Source organism: Schistocerca gregaria, chromosome 4, assembly GCF_023897955.1.
Source record: "Schistocerca gregaria isolate iqSchGreg1 chromosome 4, iqSchGreg1.2, whole genome shotgun sequence".
NCBI lineage: Eukaryota > Metazoa > Arthropoda > Insecta > Orthoptera > Acrididae > Schistocerca > Schistocerca gregaria.
The window spans coordinates 203799967-203824002 of NC_064923.1; the positions used below are offsets into that span (position 1 = coordinate 203799967).

General features: G+C 45.2%; 1 protein-coding gene across 1 annotated transcript in view; it reads right to left on the reverse strand.

The window, feature by feature from the left end:
* LOC126267981 (serine protease 48-like) overlaps positions 1 to 22509 on the reverse strand; it is a 165957-nt gene extending 143448 nt beyond the window's left edge. The window contains exon 1 of the mRNA XM_049973327.1: positions 22410 to 22509. Coding sequence (XP_049829284.1) covers positions 22410 to 22469 — 60 coding nt within the window. The 5' untranslated portion in view covers positions 22470 to 22509. The remainder of the gene's footprint in view (positions 1 to 22409) is intronic.
* Positions 22510 to 24036: the final 1527 nt, after the last annotated feature.

Sequence of the window (24036 nt, forward strand, 5' to 3'; positions counted from 1 at the left end):
GAGCACCAGATGTCATGACAGGTGGATCCGAGAGTACAGAAGGAGGCGGAGAGTACTGTGTTGTCAGTGGAGAAGTGGTAACAGCAGATTAACTCAGTCAGCAGAGCTCAGTGTCTTCGAACGTGGATTAGTCATTGGGTGTCACAAGAGTAACAAATCTTTAGGGGTATTTCAACCCTTCGATAGCTGCCTAAATCGACTGTTGGTGATATGAGTGTGAAGTGAAAACGCAAAGGAGCAACCACAGCTAAACCTAGACCAAGGCTCTCAAGCACTGACGCACACGGGCCATGATACATTGCAAAAAAATGGCATTAAATCAGCCGAAGCAATCACTCGTAAGTTCTACCGACAGTCCAGCTGCACAATGACAGTGGGTAGCGAGTTAAAAGAAAGTGGTACAAATGGTCGAGCAGCTGTTCTGTAGTGAGGAGAATGCGACTCTTGAGATGGTGTGAAGAGAGTTGCCTCTGGAGATCGGGTGACTGGAGACGATTGATTTGGGGTGATGAATCACACTGTACCCTGAGCTGGGTTCGATAAACAACTGGAGAATATTACCTAATATCATGTGTAGTATCAACAGTGAAGTACCTAGAAGGTGGTGTTACAATATGTGGATACTTTTTGTGGTTAGGGTAGAGTTCACTTATTGCGACTATGAAAACGCTAAATGCGGAAGGCTAAGAACACATTTTACGGAACTGTATACTGCCTACAGAAGAGGAACTGTCCAGGGATGATGATCGTTTGTATCAGCATAACAATTCACTCTGTCATAAATCAGTATCCGTGAGGCAAAGGTTTGTGGACAATAACATTTCTAAAATGGACTGACCTGCCCAGAGACCCTACCTAAACCCAATAAAACACCATTGGTTGAGCTAGAACGTCGACATCGCTTCAGATCCCAACGTTCAATATCAAGATCTTCTCTGTTTTTGGCTCCTGAGGAGGAATGGCCTGCCATTCCTCGAGAGACATTCAGACTGAAACTGCTCCCAGCAGAGTTCAGACAGCCAAAAAGGCGAGACATGGAAACACCCCAATTTTCACTAACAGGTGTGCATAGATACGGCAATACTGACTAAGCTGCCTTTCCGATCGATGGCACAATGTGAATTGAGGTACGTCTCTGGAGTGGTTTTAAAGTAAACATGCTCAGCTCACGCTCTCATTCCACGTTAACCAGTCTACATCGCCCCTGCAACAAATATTACTACTGTTACAGAGAGTACTTGTTGTACGGAACGTGCTTGGACTTTGATCTGGATTGCTATCCAAGTCCAGCGCCGAGGCCACTGTTGTGCACCACGGGCTGTAGATGACAGGAGTGAACGACCTCTGTGGATATGTGCACGGACGAATAGACGTGCAACTGTTGAGCAACTGACCAACCAGATGAACCGAGGCGGCTACCAACAATGTCTCCTCAACGACCATTTAGCAAACGTTGCCACATATGGACCTGTGCAGTAGCCGCCTGGTTCATACTACATCTACATCTAAACTATTGGCCATTAAAATTGCTACACCAGGAAGAAATGCATGTGATAAACGGGTATTCATTGGACAAATATATTATACTAGAACTGACATGTGATTACATTTTCACACAAGTTGGGTACATAGATCCTGAAATATCAGTACCCAGAACAACCACCTCTGGCCGTAATAACGGCCTTGATACGCTTGGGCATTGAGTCAAACAGAGCTTGGATGGCGTGTACAGGTACGGCTGCCCATGTAACTTCAGCACGATACCACGTTCATCAAGAGTAGTGACTGGCGCATTGTGACGAGCCAGTTGCTCGGCCACCATTGACCAGAAGTTTTCAATTGGTGAGAGATCTGGAGAATGTGCTGGCCAGGACAGCAGTCGAACATTTTTTTGTATCGAGAAAGACCCGTACAAGACCTGCAACATGCGGTCATGCATTATCCTGCTGAAATGTAGGGTTTCGCAGGGATCGAATGAAGGGTAGAGCCACGGGTAGTAACATATCTGAAATGTAACGCCCACTGTTCATAGTGCAATCAAAGCGAACAAGAGGTGGCCGAGACGTGTAACCAACGGCACCCCATGCCATCACGCCGGCTGATACGCCAGTATGGCGATGACGAATACACGCTTCCAATGTGCGTACACCGCGATGTCGTCAAACACGGATGCGACCATCATGATGCTGTGAACAGAACCTGGATTCATCCGAAAAAATGACGTTTTGCCACTCGTGCACCCAGGTTCGTCGTTGAGTACACCATCGTAGGTGCTCCTGTCTGTGACGCAGCGTCAAGGCTAACCGCAGCCATGGTCTCCGAGTTGACAGTCTATGCTACTGCAAAAGTCATCGAACTGTTCGTGCAGATGGTTGTTGTCTTGCAAACGTCCCCATCTGTTGACTCAGGGATCGAGACGTGGCTGCACGATCCGTTACAGCCATGCGGATAAGATGCCTGTCATCTCGACTGCTAGTGATACGAGACCGTTGGGATCCAGCACGGCGTTCAGTATTACCCTCCTGAACCCACCGATTCCATATTCTGGTAACAGCCATTGGATCTCGACCAACGCGAGCAGCAATGTCGCGATACGATAAACCGCAATCGCGATAGGCTACACTCCGACCTTTATCAAAGTCGGAAACATCATGGTACGCATTTCTCCTCCTTACACGAGGCATCACAACAACGTTTCACCAGGCAACGCCGGTCAACTGCTGTTTGTGTATGAGAAAAGGGGTTGGAAATTTTCCTGATGTCAGCACGTTGTAGCCTTCGCCACCGGCGCGAACCTTGTGTGAATGCTCTGAAATGCTAATAATTTGCATATCACAGCATCTTCTTCCTGTCGGTTAAATTTCGCGCCTGTAGTACGTCATCTTCGTGGTGTAGCAATTTTAATGGCCAGTAGTATACATCTACATATATACTCCGCTAGCCACCAAGCGGCGTGTGGCTGAGGGCACAATTCGCGCCAAAGTCATGTCTCCCTCCTCTGTTCCCCTCGCGGATCGCGCGAGGGAAAAACAACTATCTGAACGCCTCAGAACGAGCTCGAATTTCCCTAATCTTTGAATGGTGATCATTGCGCGATTTGAAAGTTGGTGGTAATAATATATGCTCTACATCGCCGGTGAATATCGGATTTCGGAATTTAGTGAGCAGCCACTTCCGTTTATCGAGACGCCTATCTGCAACAGTGTCCCACTTCAAACTTTCTATGAGATTTGTAACGCTCTCGCAATGGCTAAATGTACCAGTCACGAATCTTGCCACTCTTCTTTGGACTTTCTCAATCTCTTGAATCAGACCCAACTGGTAAGGGTCCCATACAGACGAACAATACTCTAAGACTGGACGAACTAACGTATTGTAACCTACTTCCTTTGATGCAGGGCTGCATCGCTTCAGGATTCTACCAATAAACCGCCATCTAGAGTTTGTCTTACCTGTTACTTGCGTAATCTGATCATTCCATTTGAGATTATTTCGAATAGTCACCCCAGATACTTCACGGATGCTACCGCTTCCAAAGACTGGACATTTATTTTGTACTGGTACATTCATGTGGATTTTCGCCTGGTTATACGCAGGAGGCTACATTTACTAATATTGAAAGATAACTGCCAGTCATTATACCACGCATTAATTTTCTGAAAATCCTCATTGTTTTGTTCACAACTTTCAAATGGCTCTAAGCACTATGGGACTTAACATCTGAGGTCATCAGTCCCCTACACTTAGAACTACTTAAACCTAACTAACCTAAGAACATCACACACATCCATGCCCGAGACAGGATTCGAACCTGCGACCGTAGCAGCAGCGCGGTTCCGGACTAAAGCGCCTAGAACCGCTCGGCCACAGCGGCTGGCCACAACTTTCACGTGATACTACTTTCCTGTAGACTACAGCATCATCGAAAAATAGTCTAATGCCGTTGTCAATACGCCAACTAGATCGTTTATGTAAATCGTAAAAAGCAGCGGACCTATTACGCTGCAGTGGGGCACATCTGAAGTTACGCTTGTTTCTGTTGAAGTTGCCCCGTTTAGGACGACATACTGCTCGCTGTCTGTTAGGAAACTTTCTATCCAACCGCATATGTCATCGGATAGACCGTAAGCGTTCACTTTTTGGTGCAAGCGACAGTGCGGAACTGAGTCGAACGCCTTTCGAAAGTCAAGAAATATGGCATCAACCTGGGAGCCGGTATCTACATCCTGTTGTATATCATGCACAAAGACGGCCAGCTGTGTCTCGCATGACTGCTGTTTCCTAAAACGTTGCTGGTTTCTGCAGATGAGCTTTTCTACCACGCTAACTGCTGTTCATAGGTGATGAAGAGCGGAATTTGCACGCCCGTACCGCATCTGGACGTCCACTGAGAGGCGATAGGTGGCCTTTCCATATGAATCACGCGTTATGCTCCATCGGACATATGACAGTGGCATCTGAAGCAAACAATCGTTTTACGGGTCCAAGACGGAGAAGGGAGCACTATGGTCTGGAGAATGCTTTCATAGATTCCACTGGGTTATCTAGTCATTTTGGAGGACACAATAGATCAATGCAAGTATGCATTTATCCATGTGGACCATGTCCTCCCGAAATGCAGTTTGTTTTTCCTCGGCACGATGGCATCTACCAGCAGGGCAATGCCACGCGTCACACAGCTCACAGCGTACGTGCGTGGTTCGTAGATCACCACCGTACTCCCCTGGCCACCAAACATCCAGGGTTTAAACCCAGTCGAGAATCTGTGGAACCATCTCTACATCTACATCTATATCCATACTCTGCAAGACACCTGACGGTATGTGGCGGAGGGTTCCTTGAGTACCTCTATCGGTTGTCCCTTCTGTTTCAGTCTCGTTTTGTTCGTGGAAAGAAAGATTGTCGGTATGCCTGTACGTGGTCTCTAACCTTTCTGATTCTATCCTCATGGTCTCTTCGCGAGATATACGTAAGAGGGAGTAATATACTGCTTGACATCTCGGTGAAGGTATGTTCTCAAAACTTAAACAAAAGCCCCTACCGAGCTACTGAGCGTCTATCTTGCAGAGTCTAATACTGGAGTTTATCTGTCATCTCCGTAACGCTTTCGCGATTACGAAATGATCCTGTAATGAAGCGCGCTGCTCTCCGTTGGATCTTCTCTATCTCTTCTATCAACCCTATCTGGTACGAATCCCACACCGGTGAGCAGTAATCAAACAGTGGGTGAACAAGTGTACTGTAACATACTTCCTTTATTTCCGAGCTGCATTTCCTTAGCATTCTTCCAATGAATCTCAGTCTGGCATCTGCTTTACCGACGATTAATTTTATACGGTGCTTCCATTTTAAATCACTCCTAATGCGTACTCCCAGATAATTTATGGATTTAACTGCTTCCAGTTGCTGACCGTCGGTAAATGATAAAGGCGCTTTCTTTCTCTGTATTCGCAGCACATTACACTTGTCTACATTGAGATTCAATTGCCATTCCCTGCACCATGCGTCAATTCGTTGCAAATCCTCCTGAATTTCAGTACAATTTTCCATTGTTACAACCTCTCGATACTACAGCATCATCCGCAAAAAGCCTCAGTGAACTTCCACAAGGTCATTATATATATTGTGGATAACAACGGTCCTACGACACTCCCCTGCGGCACACCTGGAATCACTCTTACTTCGGAAGACTTCTCTCCATTGAGAACGACATGCTGTGTTCTGTTATCTAGGAACTTTTCAATCCAATCACACAATTGGTCTGATAGTCCATATGCTCTTACTTTGTTCATTAAACGACTGTGGGGGACTGTCTCAAACGCCCAGAATATCTCTAGCGGGCTGTTCGCGCCTTGGATTCTCAGCCGAGAAATCCAGCGCAGCTGACCATGCCACTGGAGTCGGCAAAGCTCCACATCCTTGTCCGTACCTTCCAGAACCTCACTGACTTCTTGCACGTCTCGCAATAGTCCGCGATTCAAAAGGTAGAGTTATTCGAGTTTGTGATAGGTGGGCACATTAACGTGACTGGGCATTGCATAAGCGCTCGTACCATGAAATAGGGTATCGTTCACGAGAGTATTGTGCTTGTCAGACTGTGAGAGAAACGAGGGGTTTGCTACTGTGAACTCTTGCGTACAGTTCTCATATCGAGCCATGCAGAAGAACACGTGGCACACTGCACAAAGAGACGATAGCGTGGCAGTTTGAAGGTCTCACTCAGAAGGAGTCGGATGGTGGTAACAAACACAGAAGTACGGAAGAAGCAACAGAGTTGAAACGTCCTGCTAATCCCGCAGGGCAGGACACGTATATTGTGGAAAGGGGCCAAAATAAGGGGCTGTCAGTTACACTCGGACATACAACTTTATTATTTGATCAAACATTACAAGAGTCCAAAGAATCTTTTTAAATACACTGCTTTTTATCTTTGGGACTTAATTACCAGCTGAAAGGCAGTTTAATTAAAAACGACTGAAGGCCAATAACTTAAAACGCAAGCATAATCAGAAATTTAAAAGTCAAACCTTATCTTAAAAATTCTTTAATTAGGCTGAAGTAAACAAGTTAAATTCAAATCGGCTGAAGGCCGAACACTTAAAACTCCAAAAATTTATTTTTAAAATGGCAAAGGGCTCACGTGAAACAGTACTTTAAACTAGGCTGAAGGCCTTAAGAGTAAAACAACTCTAATCTAAACTACAAAACCGGCTAGAAGCCATACAAGTATCAACAACAAGAACAAAGTAAAAAAAAAATTAAGCAGTACACACAAGGGCGCTCAGAAGTTCCGAGGGTCGGCCTGTAATTCAAACACTAACGCTCGCTTAGGTGAGTCAGGCAGTCGGACCAACCATTCACGATCCGACGACAACCCAAGCGACCGACAGTCAGCGGACCCACCGACCAGATAACTTTCATTTCAAGCGACCAGGGCACAACAGGGAGTTGAACGGAACAACGTAGAAGATATTGTCGCCCACAACCAATCATACACGGAGCTGTCAAACTACACACCGTGCTGGACAGCAACACGATGAGGAAACCACACTGCCTGAAATTTACGTCAACGGCCAGGGCAGCTAACCGGAACGTTAACGGCCACAAGGCAGAAGATTCCGCTGGTACACTTAAATTCAAATAACCAAATACAGTGAAACTCCACCGGAGAGTGGCTAGAAATTTCCAACTTTAAAACTATGTTGCTCGCGGGAATATTCCAACAGCCGACAACGAACTCCAAGCAATACAATGTGAACAGTCTTGACTTGCAGATACGTGAAATCAAAACTCAACTTTCGTGTCAAGGGTCGGTGAGCCACGGACCTCTTAGAAATGGGAACAGCGCCACACACTCAATACACTGCGTAGAGACCGCCAGCGGGCCCCGGCCAAACTACGCCCCGTCGAGAATTCCTCGCTTCTCCACGCCAACCGACAGACTGCTCAGAGCCAGTACGCCATTTAAAATAACTTGTCAGTCAAAATCACACAAACTACACACAGTTTCACAAACACTTGCACGAAGAACTAGACAATGCTAATGGAAGTGCCAGTACAATAACAGGGACGAATCACGAGTCGGCACACAAAGCCAGCCCATAAGCGAACGCCGGCCAAATACACGTCGTCCGGCAAGATGACCGACAGACGACCAACCAAATTCGTCCCCACTCCAGTCATGTGTGTCGGCAACCGGCCGGCGAGTCATGGCGGTCCAGACCTCACTGCTGCCGCGCTCCGACTGAACTTGTGCCGCGTGCCAACTCAAACACTACCAGGTCCGAACTAACAACAAACGACGATTGGGAAGTAATAGCAGACCAGCAAAGATAATACGGCGGGGCTTACATCGATAAGCGCTGCTGCTGCCGCTCACGGGCAAGTAAGGAAGCAACTCAATGACACCAGTAATTGAAAATTAACATAACGAGGCGACACTACGTTAAAAACAGGGTGTTAAATAAGAGATGGCACGAACACGAGCGACGCGCGGCTCAAGAGTGTCATAAGTGAATAATAGCCGAAGCATTGCGCTTTTTTCATTTTTCACTGAGGTGTGTAACGTAACTGACAAATATGGTGCAGTTGGTACTCGGTCTGTACATTAACAGTTGGCGCCAAGAATTTAAGTGATTCATACTAATTACGAGGGCTACTAGGAAAGTAAGGTTCGACGGGTCGACAAATGGAAACCACAGTGAAAATACGATGAACCCTTGCACAGACGTGTCAGGCAGTGTCTTTAGTACGCCTGTCGATCGCGTTAAGTTGCTCATTTCATTCCTGAGCATACAGTGAGTATGGAAAGTTCTCTAGAACAATAGCGTCGTCCGCCAAGTATGGGTGCCTGCTGCGAGGCTTCGCCAGATGTCATGCAACCGCATGTAAGTACCTGTCATGCCCTTTACTTCTTCGTGACAATTCTCGGCCACACACTGCAGGGGCAACGAGGCCGCTCAGGCGCCGTTTTTAATGGGAAGTATTTGATCTCCCACCATACAGCGCGGACTTGGCTCCCTCTGAACTTCATCTCTGCTCACATGAGCCGTTGGCTATGAAGACAACGTTTTGGCACACACAACGAAGTGCAGTCCAGGGTAGAGACGTGGCAGAAGTTGACGTTAGCGAAGTATATAAGATTCTTTAGGAGTTGGAGCTCGCTTAAGTTATTTGGATCATAGGAAACAAAATGGTGGCCATTTGAAACAAAATAGGGTTTTTTCATCGATTTTTCGACTTCGTCGGCCAAGTAAAAATATTTATAGTTGATGGATCGGAATAAAAGTGGTACAACCTCTAGACAATGTAGTTAGCTTCGTCGAAAACAAACAATCATGCTAATCGGTTCAGTAGATTTTAAGTTACCATACCGCGCGATAAAGAAAAAGTCATTTCGAGAAAAACGCATTTGAAGTTTTGACTACATATAAATGCAACATTACGCTACTTACGTTCAATCTGCTATTCCGGGTCCATAAACTAGTCCTTTCTCTTCCTCATAGAGGGCGTTCTGCTCGATCTGGGCCATCCTGCGTTGCTCTAGAGCCGCTCGTACGGCCGGCGACAAGCGGCTTTCGGCCGCTTGAATCCGGTGGTCATCCGAATGTTTGGCGAAATGCGTCGAATAGTGTCCCAGGGGGACGTCCATCGTTGTCATGGTCTTCAGAATTGCTGAATACCCTTCGTTGAAGCTGCTCACTACCAGGAAAGACGCAGTCTCCACAGTCTTCGCACCAGAATGCAAATGCTTGGGGGCTACCTTTCAAACACACGCATTCAAACTTTCATCTGAATTTTGTGTGTTTCCTCCCAAGCACCGGTACAATAACTCGTCCTCCGAAAGGGCCTCGTAGATTGCATGAATCACTTTTTGAACTTCTTTGGAGAACAGCTGGTCGTGTTGATGTTCGTCCAGATGTCCGGTAGCCTCTGCACTGCGCCACTTTCACCAACTTGTTTCCCCAGCCGGACAATTTTGGTGTTGTGGGTGGTCATCCGTCGAAGACTTCTGGAAGTACGATGCCAAAATTGCCTTCTTCATCAGTTCCACCGAATTGGAATGCCGTCGGATTTCCAAGCCGTAGTAGGTCGTAAGCTCCTTGATCAATTGATCACTTGATCCTTGGGCAAGCACATTGAATAATTTTTCGTGGCTACAAAGTCGAAAATCCCGAAAAAAAACTGGTGCTTGAAAAAGGCCGATTTCAGCCAGGTACATTTTTTGTTCAACCGCGAATAACAAACATTTCCTTTCCGTATTCGGAAAAAACCGTTTCAGGGTGGGTTATAAACACTTTTATGGATCCAAAAATGCAATTTTAAAAAAAATTCGATTTTTTGAACCAAGTCGGACCGGGGACTATGTAAAGAACTAGCTGGAAGATGTAGCAAACTGCTGCAGACAACACATTTTTTGTATTCATTGTGGTTTCCATCTCGCGACCGATCGGACCTTACTTTCTGTAGCCCTCGTATTAAATCCAAGATATGAATAGAATTATGGGCTTTTTATTTAACATAATCATCTGCCAACGAATATCACGTCAGAAATTTAAGGTGAGGTCTTTACAATGAGAACGACGCACTCAGCCAGGGTTCACTGCCATGATATTTGTAAAACAGAGCACATTATTGGCATACTCCAGAAACAACTCTTCGGTGTAAAGGACACGTGGGGGTAAATTTCCTTTAAGGAATATAGAAAGTCGTGTCTTTCCTAAAAATAGAAAGCTTCCAGTTACATCCTGAGGTAGAAAATTCTAACGCGCCGTGCAAAAGTGTGATATCGTTATAATGGTTACCGCTGGATTCATTTTCAAAAAGAACGAAAGGCATTAAAAGAAGCTCAGAGTTTGGTCATCAGCGCACACCTCTAGTTCATAGCCCATCGGAATAAGAGGCGAAATGTACCTCGACTGTAGCAATAATTGGGAATCATGCATGACGCAGTATATCAACCCAAACACCACTTCTGTCTTATCGAAGATAACCTCTCTGTATGAAGATCGACCGCGAATTGACTGCCACCTACGTGTCGGTGAAATGGCCGAGGACATGGGAGAGTCAATCACTGTGGATAGGGACTTTCCGAATGGAGCCGTTTTTTGTTTTCAGGTGAGCCATGAAATACATTTACTTTAACACATGGACCGCGGACCAGACCCACATTTACTTGCAAAGAATCTTAATATAAAGATGACCAACAGTTAATTTAAGCGGGATTCAACATTTGAGGATGTATGTGCTTGCACGTCATGAATCTTTCACTTTACAGCGGAATAAACTCAGTTTTGAAACTTCCTGACAGATTCAAGCTATCTGTCGAAACCGGAACCCTGTCTTTCGAGGACATGGTCTTACATACTGAATTATCCAGGCACGACCCACCCCTATAGCTTTACTAGCATCACCTGCATGCCTTCCACTCACCCCAAACCGCCTCTTCTATTTATTATGTACGAGGAGCGTTCATTAAGTACTGCAACACATATTTTTCTGAAAGGAAGTAAGATTTCTTCAGCATTCCAGTACACCATATTATTCCCCACACTTTTGGCTGCAAATTGGTTGTTTTCAACATAACCTCCGTTCAATGTAACAGCATTGTGCCACATTACTGGTAGGCTCTGTATGCCCCCATGGTGCCACGCTTCTGGTCGAAGTCAGAGCCAACGTCCTGCTGCATCAATAACCTCCTCATCGTCCACGTACTGCTTCCCGAGGAGTCATCCACCATTGGGCCAAACAAGTGGAAGCCAGCATGTGCGAGATCCGAGCTGTAGGATGGACGAGGAAAAAAAGTCTAATGAAGTTTCATGACGTCCTCTCGGGTGCGCAGACGTGTGTGAGGCCTTCCATTGTCAGAAGATCGTTTGTATTTTTGTGGCAACGAACACGCTGAAGTCATTTTTTCAGTTTCCTGGGGATATAGCACTGCACTTCAGAGTTGATCGTTACGCCATGAGTGACTCCTTAACCCCTTCACAGTCACAGAAGACCGTTTCTGTGATTTTACCAGCAGTGGGTGCGGCTTTCAACTTTTTCTTCGGAGGAGAGATGGTGTGGTCCCACTCCACGGATTGCCATTTTGTTTGTGGTTCGAAAGGATGTGCCCTTATTTCATCGCCTGTGGCGATTTTCGACAAAAATTGTCGCAATCAGCCTCTTAACGTTCAAGCAATTCCGTGCAGATAGCCCTTCGTTGCTCTTTATGGTCAGACGGCGAGGGTCGGGCAAAAACCTTTGTGTACCACATCCGCTGTACGAGTGTGTAGCACTATCAACAGAGACATCCACTTGAGTAGCATGGTGTTTGATTGTGAATCGTCGATCACCTCGAATGAGAGTATCTGTACGTACACAACTGTGTGAGGCCAGCCGGCATGCGAGAGGTCGGACAAGTTTACACGAACTTGTAGCGATGATGACAGCCGCCTAGCCCAACGGTTCACCATGCTTTTGTTCACCACCAAGCCTCCGTAGACATTCTGCAAGCGCTTACGAATAACTGCAATGCTGTGATTTTCCGCCAAAAGAAACTCAATGACAGCTCTCTACTTGGAACACACCTCCGTTACAGACGCCATTTCGAAGGTATAGCGCAGATACATATCGGAGCTTCAAAAAACAGTGGAGGCTGATGTGGGGATATTCTACGAATGCCCTACAACAAAAACCGCATTTTTTCAACCGAAAGTGATTGATAAAAAGAATGTGTTGCATTACTTACGGAACGCCTCTCATATGAATCGCTGCTGTTGGTACTATCCATATAATACACTTTATTTGCACTTCTTGTCTCCTGGCACGCAATACTGCCAACGTCAGTTCATGAAAAGTGAAGGGTCTAACGTAAAAATGTAAATAATATTGTGTGACCACTGAAAGGGACTTAAATTAAAGTACACTCCTGGAAATTGAAATAATAACACCGTGAATTCATTGTCCCAAGAAGGGGAAACTTTATTGACACATTCCTGGGGTCTGATACATCACATGATCACACTGACAGAACCACAGGCACATAGACACAGGCAACAGAGCATCCACAATGTCGGCACTAGTACAGTGTATATCCACCTTTCGCAGCAATGCACGCTGCTATTCTCCCATGGAGACGATCGTAGAGATGCTGGATGTAGTCCTGTGGAACGGCTTGCCATGCCATTTCCACCTGGCGTCCCAGTTGGACCAGCGTTCGTGCTGGACGTGCAGACCGCGTGAGACGACGCTTCATCCAGTCCCAAACATGCTCAATGGGGGACAGATCCGGAGATCTTGCTGGCAAGGGTAGTTGACTTACACCTTCTAGAGCACGTTGGGTGGCACGGGATACATGCGGACGTGCATTGTCCTGTTGGAACAGCAAGTTCCCTTGCCGGTCTAGGAATGGTAGAACGATGGGTTCGATGACGGTTTGGATGTACCGTGCACTATTCAGTGTCCCCTCGACGATCACCAGAGGTGTACGGCCAGTGTAGGAGATCGCTCCCCACACCATTATGCCGGGTGTTGGCCCTGTGTGCCTCGGTCGTATGCAGTCCTGATTGTGGCGCTCACCTGCACGGCGCCAAACACGCATACGACCATCATTGGCACCAAGGCAGAAGCGACTCTCATCGCTGAAGACGACACGTCTCCATTCGTCACTCAATTCACGCCTGTCGCGACACCACTGGAGGCGGGCTGCAAGATGTTGGGACGTGAGCGGAAGACGGCCTAACGGTGTGCGGGACCGTAGCCCAGCTTCATGGAGACGGTTGCGAATGGTCCTCGCCGATACCCCAGGAGCAACAGTGTCCCTAATTTGCTGGGAAGTGGCGGTGCGGTCCCCTACGGCACTGCGTAGGATCCTACGGTCTTGGCGTGCATCCGTGCGTCGCTTCGGTCCGGTCCCAGGTCGACGGGCATGTGCACCTTCCGCCGACCACTGGCGACAACATCGATGTACTGTGGAGACCTCACGCCCCACGTGTTGAGCAATTCGGCGGTACGTCCACCCGGCCTCCCGCATGCCCACTATACGCCCTCGCTCAAAGTCCGTCAACTGCACATACGGTTCACGTCCACGCTGTCGCGGCATGCTACCAGTGTTAAAGACTGCGATGGAGCTCCGTATGCCACGGCAAACTGGCTGTCACTGACGGCGGCGGTGCACAAATGCTGCGCATCTAGCGCCATTCGACGGCCAACACCACGGTTCCTGGTGTGTCCGCTGTGCCGTGCGTGTGATCATTGCTTGTACAGCCCTCTCGCAGTGTCCGGAGCAAGAATGGTGGGTCTGACACACCGGTGTCAATGTGTACTTTTTTTCCATTTCCAAGAGTGTACATTTACTCCTCAGACCGGATATCACATGCACATGTACCTTAACTTTGAACCCCTGGATCTCGGTAACAAATAATGATATCGATGAAAGTCTCGTATTTCCCCGAGAATATCATCTTAAGAACATATTGAAGAAATCTCGATGATCAGCCCTGCACAGAAAGTATTGAGGTTGCCATCCCCACAACTGGTAGTTTTGGTACTAAAAAATCATGATTTTTCGCGGTTACCGCAGTGGCACCACCCTTGACCAATGGTGCTTTTATACACCGCCTAAGGACCACCATAGACCACGCCGAATGCAAAAGAGCCAACGTATTGCTTAGTTTGCGTTGGCCGGAGAGAGTGTGCAGTGGTTAAATTTTGGTCCAGTATTAATGGATAACCGCAGTGTGCCTGTTCTTCCGATAGGTATACAAATCGTCGCTAGGTCAAAAGCTATCCAAACCCTTTAATCCTTATCTCTTTGATCAATGGAACCCAAAATATTACGCTCTGAAAAATCGCACATGCGCGCTGCTTTTTGGAACATATTTGGTATCGTCGAGCACTCTCGTGGCCGGACTGATATCTACGTGATTAGCGGAAACCATCTTGAGTAACATGCGAATATGTCCTTTTCGCCGTGGTGCAACTACGAATAACACGAAGAGATGCAGAGCACAGAATAACCTGTGTTTTTCAAAAAAATAAAAGTAATGGCTCTGAGCACTATGGGACTTAACATCTGAGGTCATCAGTCCCCTAGAACTTAGAACTACGTAAACCTAACTAACCTAAGGACAGCACACACATCCATGCCCCAGGCAGGATTCGAGCCTGCGACCGTAGCGGTCACGCGGTTCCAGACTGAAGCGCCTAGAACCGTACGGCCACACCGGCCGGCTCAAACAAAAATAAAGAAGGAAAGAAAGAAGAGAAAGAAAGGAAGATGCCGATTGCAGTGTCCTACATTTTCGGCTGTCTCATCGGGTAAAGCATTCTTGTTATGTCGGGTCTCCTGTTATTGCTCAATTCAAAGCCAGGAGAACAGCCATGCTGGTATCTGAGGCCACCCGCGGGGCGTTGCTTAACACCATGCAGGGCCCCCAGGCAAGCGAGTAACAAGCTGGAGGCGATAACGGGCGAGCGCGTCAAACCAACGACCGGCAGAGACTACGACTTCCTGGTACGGGAACGCTAACTCACACAGCTCTAGTTAACATTGCAGCGGCTTTAGATTACAAAAGCTTTGGCAACTCAAGTGAGGAACGCTCACTGCTGAGTATTGAAAAACCCTGTTTTCAACACCAACAGGCTCCGTGAGTTACAGTCTCCATGAGTTCCAAGCGGTGACCGAAACAATCTACGCTTCCCTCAAGTCATTAAAATGCGAAGCCACTTTAATCACTGTGAAGGTCAGTACCCTCTCCTTAGAGAAAAAATAAAACGACTTAGGTGCCGAAGGACAAAAACAGAAAATCTTTTTAACTGAAATAAATGTAACAGGTTTATACAGTAATTTTAGCTTCATGTCTTTAGTCGTGGCCAATCTGTACTATAGGACTGTATCAGTTCTTCGTGAACTCTGTGATCCATTCCCCTGTGTTGTGTTCGTGGTAGACTTTGCAATGAAGCAGTTTCCGCTCACTCGAGTGTTCTCCCTGATACCCCACGGAAACTAAGGCATGCTATCCACTGTAGCTGTGGGCACTCGGTATGAAAGCACAAAGTACAGCCACAGTTATTGTACTCATAGAGGAAGGTAAAACATGCTTCCTGCCCAATGCCGAAGATGGATTTTCTTTTCTCCTCTTCCCACACTCATCGAAATCGGTGCAAGGAGAAGGGGGAGACGAAATACACACATCAAAAAAAGTTTGCATCACCTCGGTACCCAGAGTTCCGGAACATAACAGAAAATTGGAATAGATATCAACATAAACATCATTTCCGCCCTTTTTATTGCTCATGTAAACGACACATTGCATGTTGTACTACCATACAGCAAGACCTCCAGGGGCGGTGGTCCAGACTGCTGTACACGACGGTACCTTTAATACCCGATAGCACGTCCTCTTGTACTGATGCATGCCTGTATTCGTCGTGACATATTGTCCACAAGTTCATCAAGACACTGTTGGTCCAGATTGTCTCAATCCTCAACGGCGATTCGACATAGATCCCTCAGAGAGGTTGGTGGGTCACGTAGTCTATAAATACATCGTCCTTAAACAGACCTTTTCAGACTATCCCAGGCATGCTCGATAGGATTCATGTTTGGAGAACATGTCGTTATCGTGAAGGAACTCATTCATAAGATGTGCACGATGGAGGAGCGAATTGTCGTCCATGAAGACGAATGCCTCGTCAACAAGCTGCCGATATGGATGCACTATCGGTCGAAGGATGGCATTCAAGTAGCGTACAGCCGTTACGGCGCCTTCTCTGACTACCAGCGGCGTACGTCGGCCCCACGTAATGACCCCCAAAACATCAGGCAACCTCCAGTTTGCTCCAGTCTCTGGACAGTGTAAGGCGTTCAGCCCGATCGGGTTGCCTCCAAACCCGTTTCCGACAGATTGTCTGGTTGAAGGCATTTGCGACAATAATCGGTGAAGATAACGTGATGCCAATCCTGAGCAGTCCATTCAACATGTTGGGCCCATCTGTACCGCTCTGCATGGTGTCGTGGTTGCAAAGATGGACCTCGCCATGGACGTCGTGTGTGAAGTTGCGCATCATACAGCCTATTGTACACAGTTTGAGTCGTAACACGACGTCCTGTGGCTGCACTAAAAGCATTATTCAACATGGTGGCTTTGCTGTCAGGGTTCCTCTGAGCCATAATCCGCAGGTAGCGCCCATGCACTGCAGTAGTAGCCCTTGGACGGCCTGAGCGAGGCATGTCAACGACGGTTCCTGTCTCTCTGCAACTCCTCCGTCTCCGAACAACATCGCTTCGGTTCACTCCGAGACGCTTGGACACTTCCCTTATTGAGAACCCGTCCTGGCGCAAAGTAACAATGCGGACGCGATCGAGCCACGGTATTGACCATCTAGGCATGGTTGAACTAAACTCGAACCGTGTACCTCCTTCCTGATGGAATGACTATAAGTGATCGGCTGTCGGACCTCCTCCGTCTAATAGGAGCTACTCATGCATGGTTGTTTACATCTTTGGGCGGCTTTAGTCACATCTCTGAACATTCATAGGGACTGTGTCTGTGATACAATATCCACAGTCAACGTCTATCTTCAGAAATTCTGGGAACCGGGATGATGCAAAACTTTTTTGATGTGTTCCTTCTAAAGGCAAGTTCAGAGTAGTGCTATCTTTGATTTTTGGATATGGGAAATAAATTTCGTTGCTGTAGTGTTGGATCCATAAGAAATTGGATGGCCTTTAACTTTGTAGCACGACGTAGAAGAGAGGAGATTATTGTAATCAAAGTGAACGTGGCTTCCAGGCTTTCTATCTGGCTTCGTCTGCTTTTCATTTAAGCTACCAACATCTTCAGGTATCTTCTCTCTTGGCTTCACGAAGCTGATCTTTCCACCACAGAAAAATCCAAGGTGACCTCCACAGCAGTAACCATTGATACTGATCGGTATCCTACGGCAGCGTAATTCTGAGGATCTCAAAACCTAAGTTTCTTATGCTATAATTATGGGTCGGAGTGAAGGTTTCGAATAATACCAGCAAATTGTTGTAGATATTTAGGACTCCCAGAAAGATTTCAGATAGATTCATAATCACATAGTAAATGATATGTTAAAATTATTATATATTAAGAAAGTCTTGAACTACATGGGCAGGTCAAAGAAGGATGCTGTGTAATGTTATGCAAAGCTAACATGTTAACGATCATTACATGAGCGTCTTTTTCTACAGTACAGTTCGAAACTGTAGTGAACCTTATGCATTGAGTGAAAGTTAATCTGTTACAATTGCATTTTCTGAAGATTCGTGATGTTGATTCAAACATTTCACCCATAATCTGTGGCCGTTCTCTACTCGATAACAGGTTAGGAAAAGTGTGCATTTAAACCTAAGAGTCTAACTGGTTCTACATCAGCTAGGAAGCATTCTAAGCATCACTGGGCAGTTGAAAATCGTTGTGGTGCTCTCGTTCCACATGATTTCGTAATCAGTTATTAAGAAAAGAGAGGGCAGAGATTTGAAACATCGAATGTAGGTGTCATCCATTCCAATATCCTGTTTGGATAGCTATAATTTTGGTATGAGACAATGTGGACAGTAAATTAATAAAGCCTCTCTAGATATTACACCGCGAACATGAAGTTCTTCTGTGTGAGAATTATATGTGGAATGTTTCTTAAATTTGAATTGAATATTGTAGTATATGTAGAATTTTCACGAGATTGGACTGATAGAAGATATCGAGAGTACTTACAGTCTCTCAGGTGTGAATACGTCGTGGGTGAGTATCACATAAATGATGGTCGAAGTGGATTGGTAGATTCTCGAAGAATATTGTGGAATATTTTACGGAAATGCTGTAGATTTATACAGTTCGTAGAATTTTCCAGAAGCATTCACAATAGTGGACTCTCTACTTCAAAATGAAAGATTAATTCTTCACAAACCAGATCTTCAGTTACGATCTCTTAAAAAAAAAGTGAGAGCCTCTCCTCCCATCAAATAATGATGAAAGCGTATCTGTATCACTTGCAAGTGATACAGAGGGTTGTCATATTTCCCTCAACCTGCCTATCAATGAATCGTTAGTATTAAGTACAGTGACACTTCCTGCCATGTATTTAAGAGTGACTTCCTGGCCATGCATCTATTACTGGATTTAAAATACTATGGAACTACAGTTGAGTTAGCGAAAATTCCATTTTAATGAAATGCCTGCACTGATGATTGAAATATATTCTCTTCAGCTTTCATGAGGCACAACGCCTCAGCGTGCCAGAATGTTTTCCAGCAGGATGGAACTACGTAATGAAGATACTTTTAAGCACTAGTGTATAAACTGAAGGAGTAAACAAAGTTTGCAGCGAGGCTAAAGAAGCTAACAAAGAAATATCCCCAAGTGTCAATAAACTAAACTTGATGAAAATTGATAGGTGGGTAGTGGGAGCAAAATAATCCAATGCATATTTGACTTTTCACGGCTAAACCACAAGCCAAGAGATAATTTGGCACATTAGCTTTGGAGGGAACCGTAGATATATAAATATGGTTCTCATATAAAAGTTGCTATGTAATTAACTTTCTTGAAAACGGTTTGATTGAATTTTGTAATAGTTTGAAATTTTGCAGAATACCTCACTATCCTTAATTAATTCTGAAAAATCAAAACTTCTGTTACAACACAAATTAAAGAAGTTTTCAAGCTACATACATCCATGTGTAATAAAGCTGCTTCATAAAATACCATTTTTGGAAAATAAGCCGTACACAATGCACTGATAGAGAATAATTCATTATTAGTCTGCTTCTTTATTTTACTTCTATTTGTTGTATGTTTCAAATTGTTATTTTACATTTTACATCATTTTTTGCCTTGTTATTCAGTTTAATGTTTCACATATGTGAATTGTGTGAATGTGTTAATTGAAAGTACTGCTGACCCAGAAGAAGGCCGCTGCAACCGTGGCCGAAACGTTGTTTTTTCTCCAGCAGCAGTAGTTTTTTACATTATGACACGGTACCATAGCCATAAAACTTTTATGTCGACTGAGTCTGGCCGCGGAAGCACACGCAGTTGTAATAAGTAACCCATTATTATGACACAAATCGTAACAACAATGATAATCGGTAAATAAAAGTTTTAAAACAAAATGTCATAATTCATAATTCATGCACAAGTTAATTACAGTTATAAAGCCTTCAATGGTATGTCACGTAAAAAATAATCACAAATGTCCTGTTTTACATCCTATACCGTGAATACCAGATTGGCGGGAACCGCGAGCTGGTTCAAACTACAGTAGTAAGTGTTTAGTAACCTTTCAAGTGTTTAGTAATCTAGGGTTAAATGAAAATGTTATTCAGAGATAAGCGAGAGCATGGGAGGGAAGCTGCTCCTCCACTTTCGCGCCTCTCTACCCCCCCAACCCCCTGCCCCCGAAAGAGAAACACAAACCGAACCGCATCCTGCCCGACCAAATAAAAGGCGCATCGATTTAGTATCCATTTGAAGAAAGCTAGAACATTTTATGGACAATGAATAGTATACAGAGTGCTACAAAAAGGTACGGCCAAACTTTCAGGAAACATTCCTCACACACAAGGAAAGAAAAAATGTTATGTGGACATGTGTCCGGAAACGCTTAATTTCCATGTTAGAGCTCATTTTATTTAGTTTCGTCAGTATGTAATGTACTTCCTCGATTCACCGCCAGTTGGCCCAATTGAAGGAAGGTAATGTTGACTTCGGTGCTTGTGTTGACATGCGACTCATTGCTCTACAGATTTTCTGTGAGCGTTTGGGCAGACGTTGACGTCTTGATTGGGCCCCATGTTCTTCCACCTACGCTCAATGGAGCACGTTATCATGATTTCATACGGGGTACTCTATCGGTGCTGCTACAACATGTGCCTTTACAAATACGACGCAACATGTGGTTCATGCACGATGGAGCTCCTGCACATTTCACTCGAAGTGTTCGTACGCTCCTCAACAACAGATTCGGTGACCGATGGATTGGTAGAGACTGACTAATTCCATGGCCTCCATGCTCTTCTGACCTCAACCGTCATGACTTTCATTTATGGGGGCATTTGAAAGCTCTTGTCTACGCAATCCCGGTACCAAATGTAGAGACTATTCGTGCTCGTATTGTGGACGGCTGTGATACAATACGCCACTCTCCAGGGCTGCATCTGCGCAACAGGGATTCCATGCGACGAAGGGTGGATGTATGTATCCTCGCTAACTGAGGACATTTTGAACATTTCCTGTAACAAAGTGTTTGAAGTCACGCTGGTACGTTCTGTTTGCTGTGTGTTTCCATTCCATGATTAATGTGATTTGAAGAGAAGTAATAAAATGAGCTCTAACATGGAAAGTAAGCGTTTCCGGACACTTGTCCACATATTTTCTTTCTTTGTGTGTGAGGAATGTTTCCTGAAAGTTTGGCCGTACCTTTTTGTAACACCCTGTATAATGCACCCTTCAAAACTATTTTGTCTATTACAGCTTAGATCTTGGGAGCGCTCATGTGGAGAGAGACGCTCGTTTGCTGTTTATTATTTGCACATTCGCTCTGATGTTTGAAGTTATGATATGCTGTAAAATGTCGTGAGGCTCTGTTAACTTTTGCAATGTAGGTTAAGTGAGTTTACAGTGTCGGTGTTAGGCCGGGTCAGTTGTTTGATATTGACTTTAGACTGAGAGGCTTGGAGTGGCCGCAGTTTGCCCACTGCCGCACACGAGTGTCAATAAGCTCCTGCGTTTACGGCGCGGCGGTGGAGTGTTGGCGCAAGGCGCGAGTGTTCGCAGTAGAGTTGTGGCGATCCGTGAATGAGTCGTTCATTTGAACGACTCTAAGTAAAGAATCGTAAGAACGATTGAGTGTTTGCGAGTCGTGACGATTCCAAGTTCCAACGATTCATCGATTCTTAGTACGCTATGCTTCTAAGGCAACTTCCGAATCATGCCGAGTCGTGCCGAATGATTACGACCAGCAGATGGCAGTCAAGTGGAGGATGCGTGTGAACAAAGGAAGCTCGGAACGAACAAACGAAGTTCGTGGGCCGTAATATTACTCGTGAAAACCTAGCTGACACCTTTGTGGTGGCTGACGGGAACGAGCATAAAGGCATTTCCCATTTACTATCGATCGCTACCATAAGCCACCGCGCCGACGTGAGCTTAGTTTGCACGACCAATACACGAACTTGTGACGACAGAAACGATATACAGCGAGTACACAGCTCCCAGTACACACGATTAAAATCAAGAAATCCTAGTATGATGAATAAATACGTGCCTCTTATTTTTTGCAGATGCAATGCAAAACACACACACCTTCTTTACACACTTGGATTATGTATTATATTTCGCGCCTCTCGAAAACGGCCCTAACGATTTGGATGAAATTTTGTATTTAGTGGAGTAATGTCCTGTATACGATTGAATCCTATTGTTTAGAAGTATGTCGTCTTCTCACGTAAATAGTAGTGATAGCGGCAAGTTATCAGACAAATTAAAAGCAAAATACCTATTCTTTGTATTTAGAATAAATGAAAGCTAAGCTAAATTTGCTTTGTGGGAGGGCTGTCAGCTGCGTTATGAATTACAAGGGTGATGTGGACTTGGAAAGACATCTTAGCACAGAAAAACATAGGATGATATGAGCGAAACCATTTGACCTTTCATCAATTAAGGCATTACACGTATAAATCGAGAATCACACTTGTAACGTCATATGCATGTTTACTCATAAATAAGCTATTTCTGGCATATCTTATGATGACACAATTCGATTCTAACCCCACTGAACTTTTTGCATTCCGTAAGAATCGTGCCATCGCAGACTAGAATTAATCGTGAAAGAATCGTAGGAATCGAATCGGGAAAAAGAATCGTGTTGCCCAACTCTAGTTCGCAGTCCTGGATTACCTGTTGGCTCGCGCGAGTGGCCGCGAGCAGCAGCGGCAACAGCAGCAGTCCCAGCGCCATGACTGCCCCTAGCGGCCGCGCAAGGCGGCTTATATAGCTCGCAACTGGAGCAGCGCGGCCCGCGCCCGGATGCGACGCCGCTACCGGCTGGACGGGTGACAATCCGCGCGCCGCCATCACGCACGTATCGCCCAACAATTTACCAAGCTCTCTTGAAGAACTCCGCCACCTCGCCAAAGTTTTCCTCAACAATCTTCTGCCTGTTTTAATGTGACCTGCCTATGCTACCCTTTTCAACTCAAAGTAGGACAACGTCCTCAGTCATTTGGTGGATTTCAGGGCTATTTAGAAAGTAAATATATTAAACTTTGATACTTTTTAGAAACCTTGTATTGAAAAATTACAGGATATTGTTGATACACTTGTTGACTGTTTTCCACATAACTGCTGTCCCGTGAAATGCATGTGATGAACCATGGCACAAGCTTCTTTAGGCCCTCCTCGAAGAAATCGCCCGCCAGCTCCTTCCCCCACTTCATAACTATTGTGGTTTGAATTCAAAGAAATAGTATCGGCAGCAATCGAGAGATTTATACCAAATAAATTAACAAACGACGGAACTGATCCTCCTTGCTACACAAAACGGGTTAGAACACTGTTGCACAAACAACCAAACAAACATGCCAGATTCAAACAGACGCAAAATCCCTAAGATTGGCGATATTTTACAGAAGCTCGAAATTTAGCGCAGACTTCATTGTGAGATACCTATAACAGTTTCCACAACGAAACTTTGTCTCGAAACCTGGCAGAAAATCCAAAGACATTCTGGTCGTATGTGAAGTATGTTAGCGGCAAGAAACAATCAATGCCTTCTCTGCACGATAGCAATGAAGATACTATCGAAGGCAGTGCTGCCAAAGCAGAGTTACTAAACACAGTCTTCTGAAATTCCTTCACAAAAGAAAACGAAGTAAATACTCCAGAATTCGAATCATGAACAGCTGCCAACATGAGTAACGTAGAAGTAAATCTCCTCAGAGTAGTGAAGCAACTTAAATAACTTAATAAAAGCAAGTCTGGTCCAGACTGTATATCAATCAGGTTCCTTTCGAGTATGCTGATGCATTAGCTCCATACTTAACAATCATATACAACCGTTCGCTCGACGAAAGATCCATACCCAAAGACTGGAAAGTTGCACAGGTCACACCAATATTCAAGAAAGGTAGTAGAAGTAATCCACAAAATAACAAGTCCATATCGTTAATGTCGATATGCAGCAGGATTTTAGAACATATATTGTGCTCGAACATTATGAATTACCTCGAAGAAAACTGTCTATTGACACAGTCAACATGCGAAACACAACTTGCTCTTTATTCACATGAAATGCTGAGTGCTATTGAAAAGAGATTTCAGATCGATTCCGTATTCCTGGATTTCCGGAACGCTTTCGACACTGCACCGCACAAGCGGCTCGTAGTGAAATTGCGTGCTTATGGAATATTGTCTCACTTATGTGATTCGATTTGTGATTTCCTGTCAAAGAAGTCACAGTTTTTAGTAATTGACGGAAAGTCATCGAGTAAAACAGAAGTGATTTCTGGCGTTCCCCAATGATGTG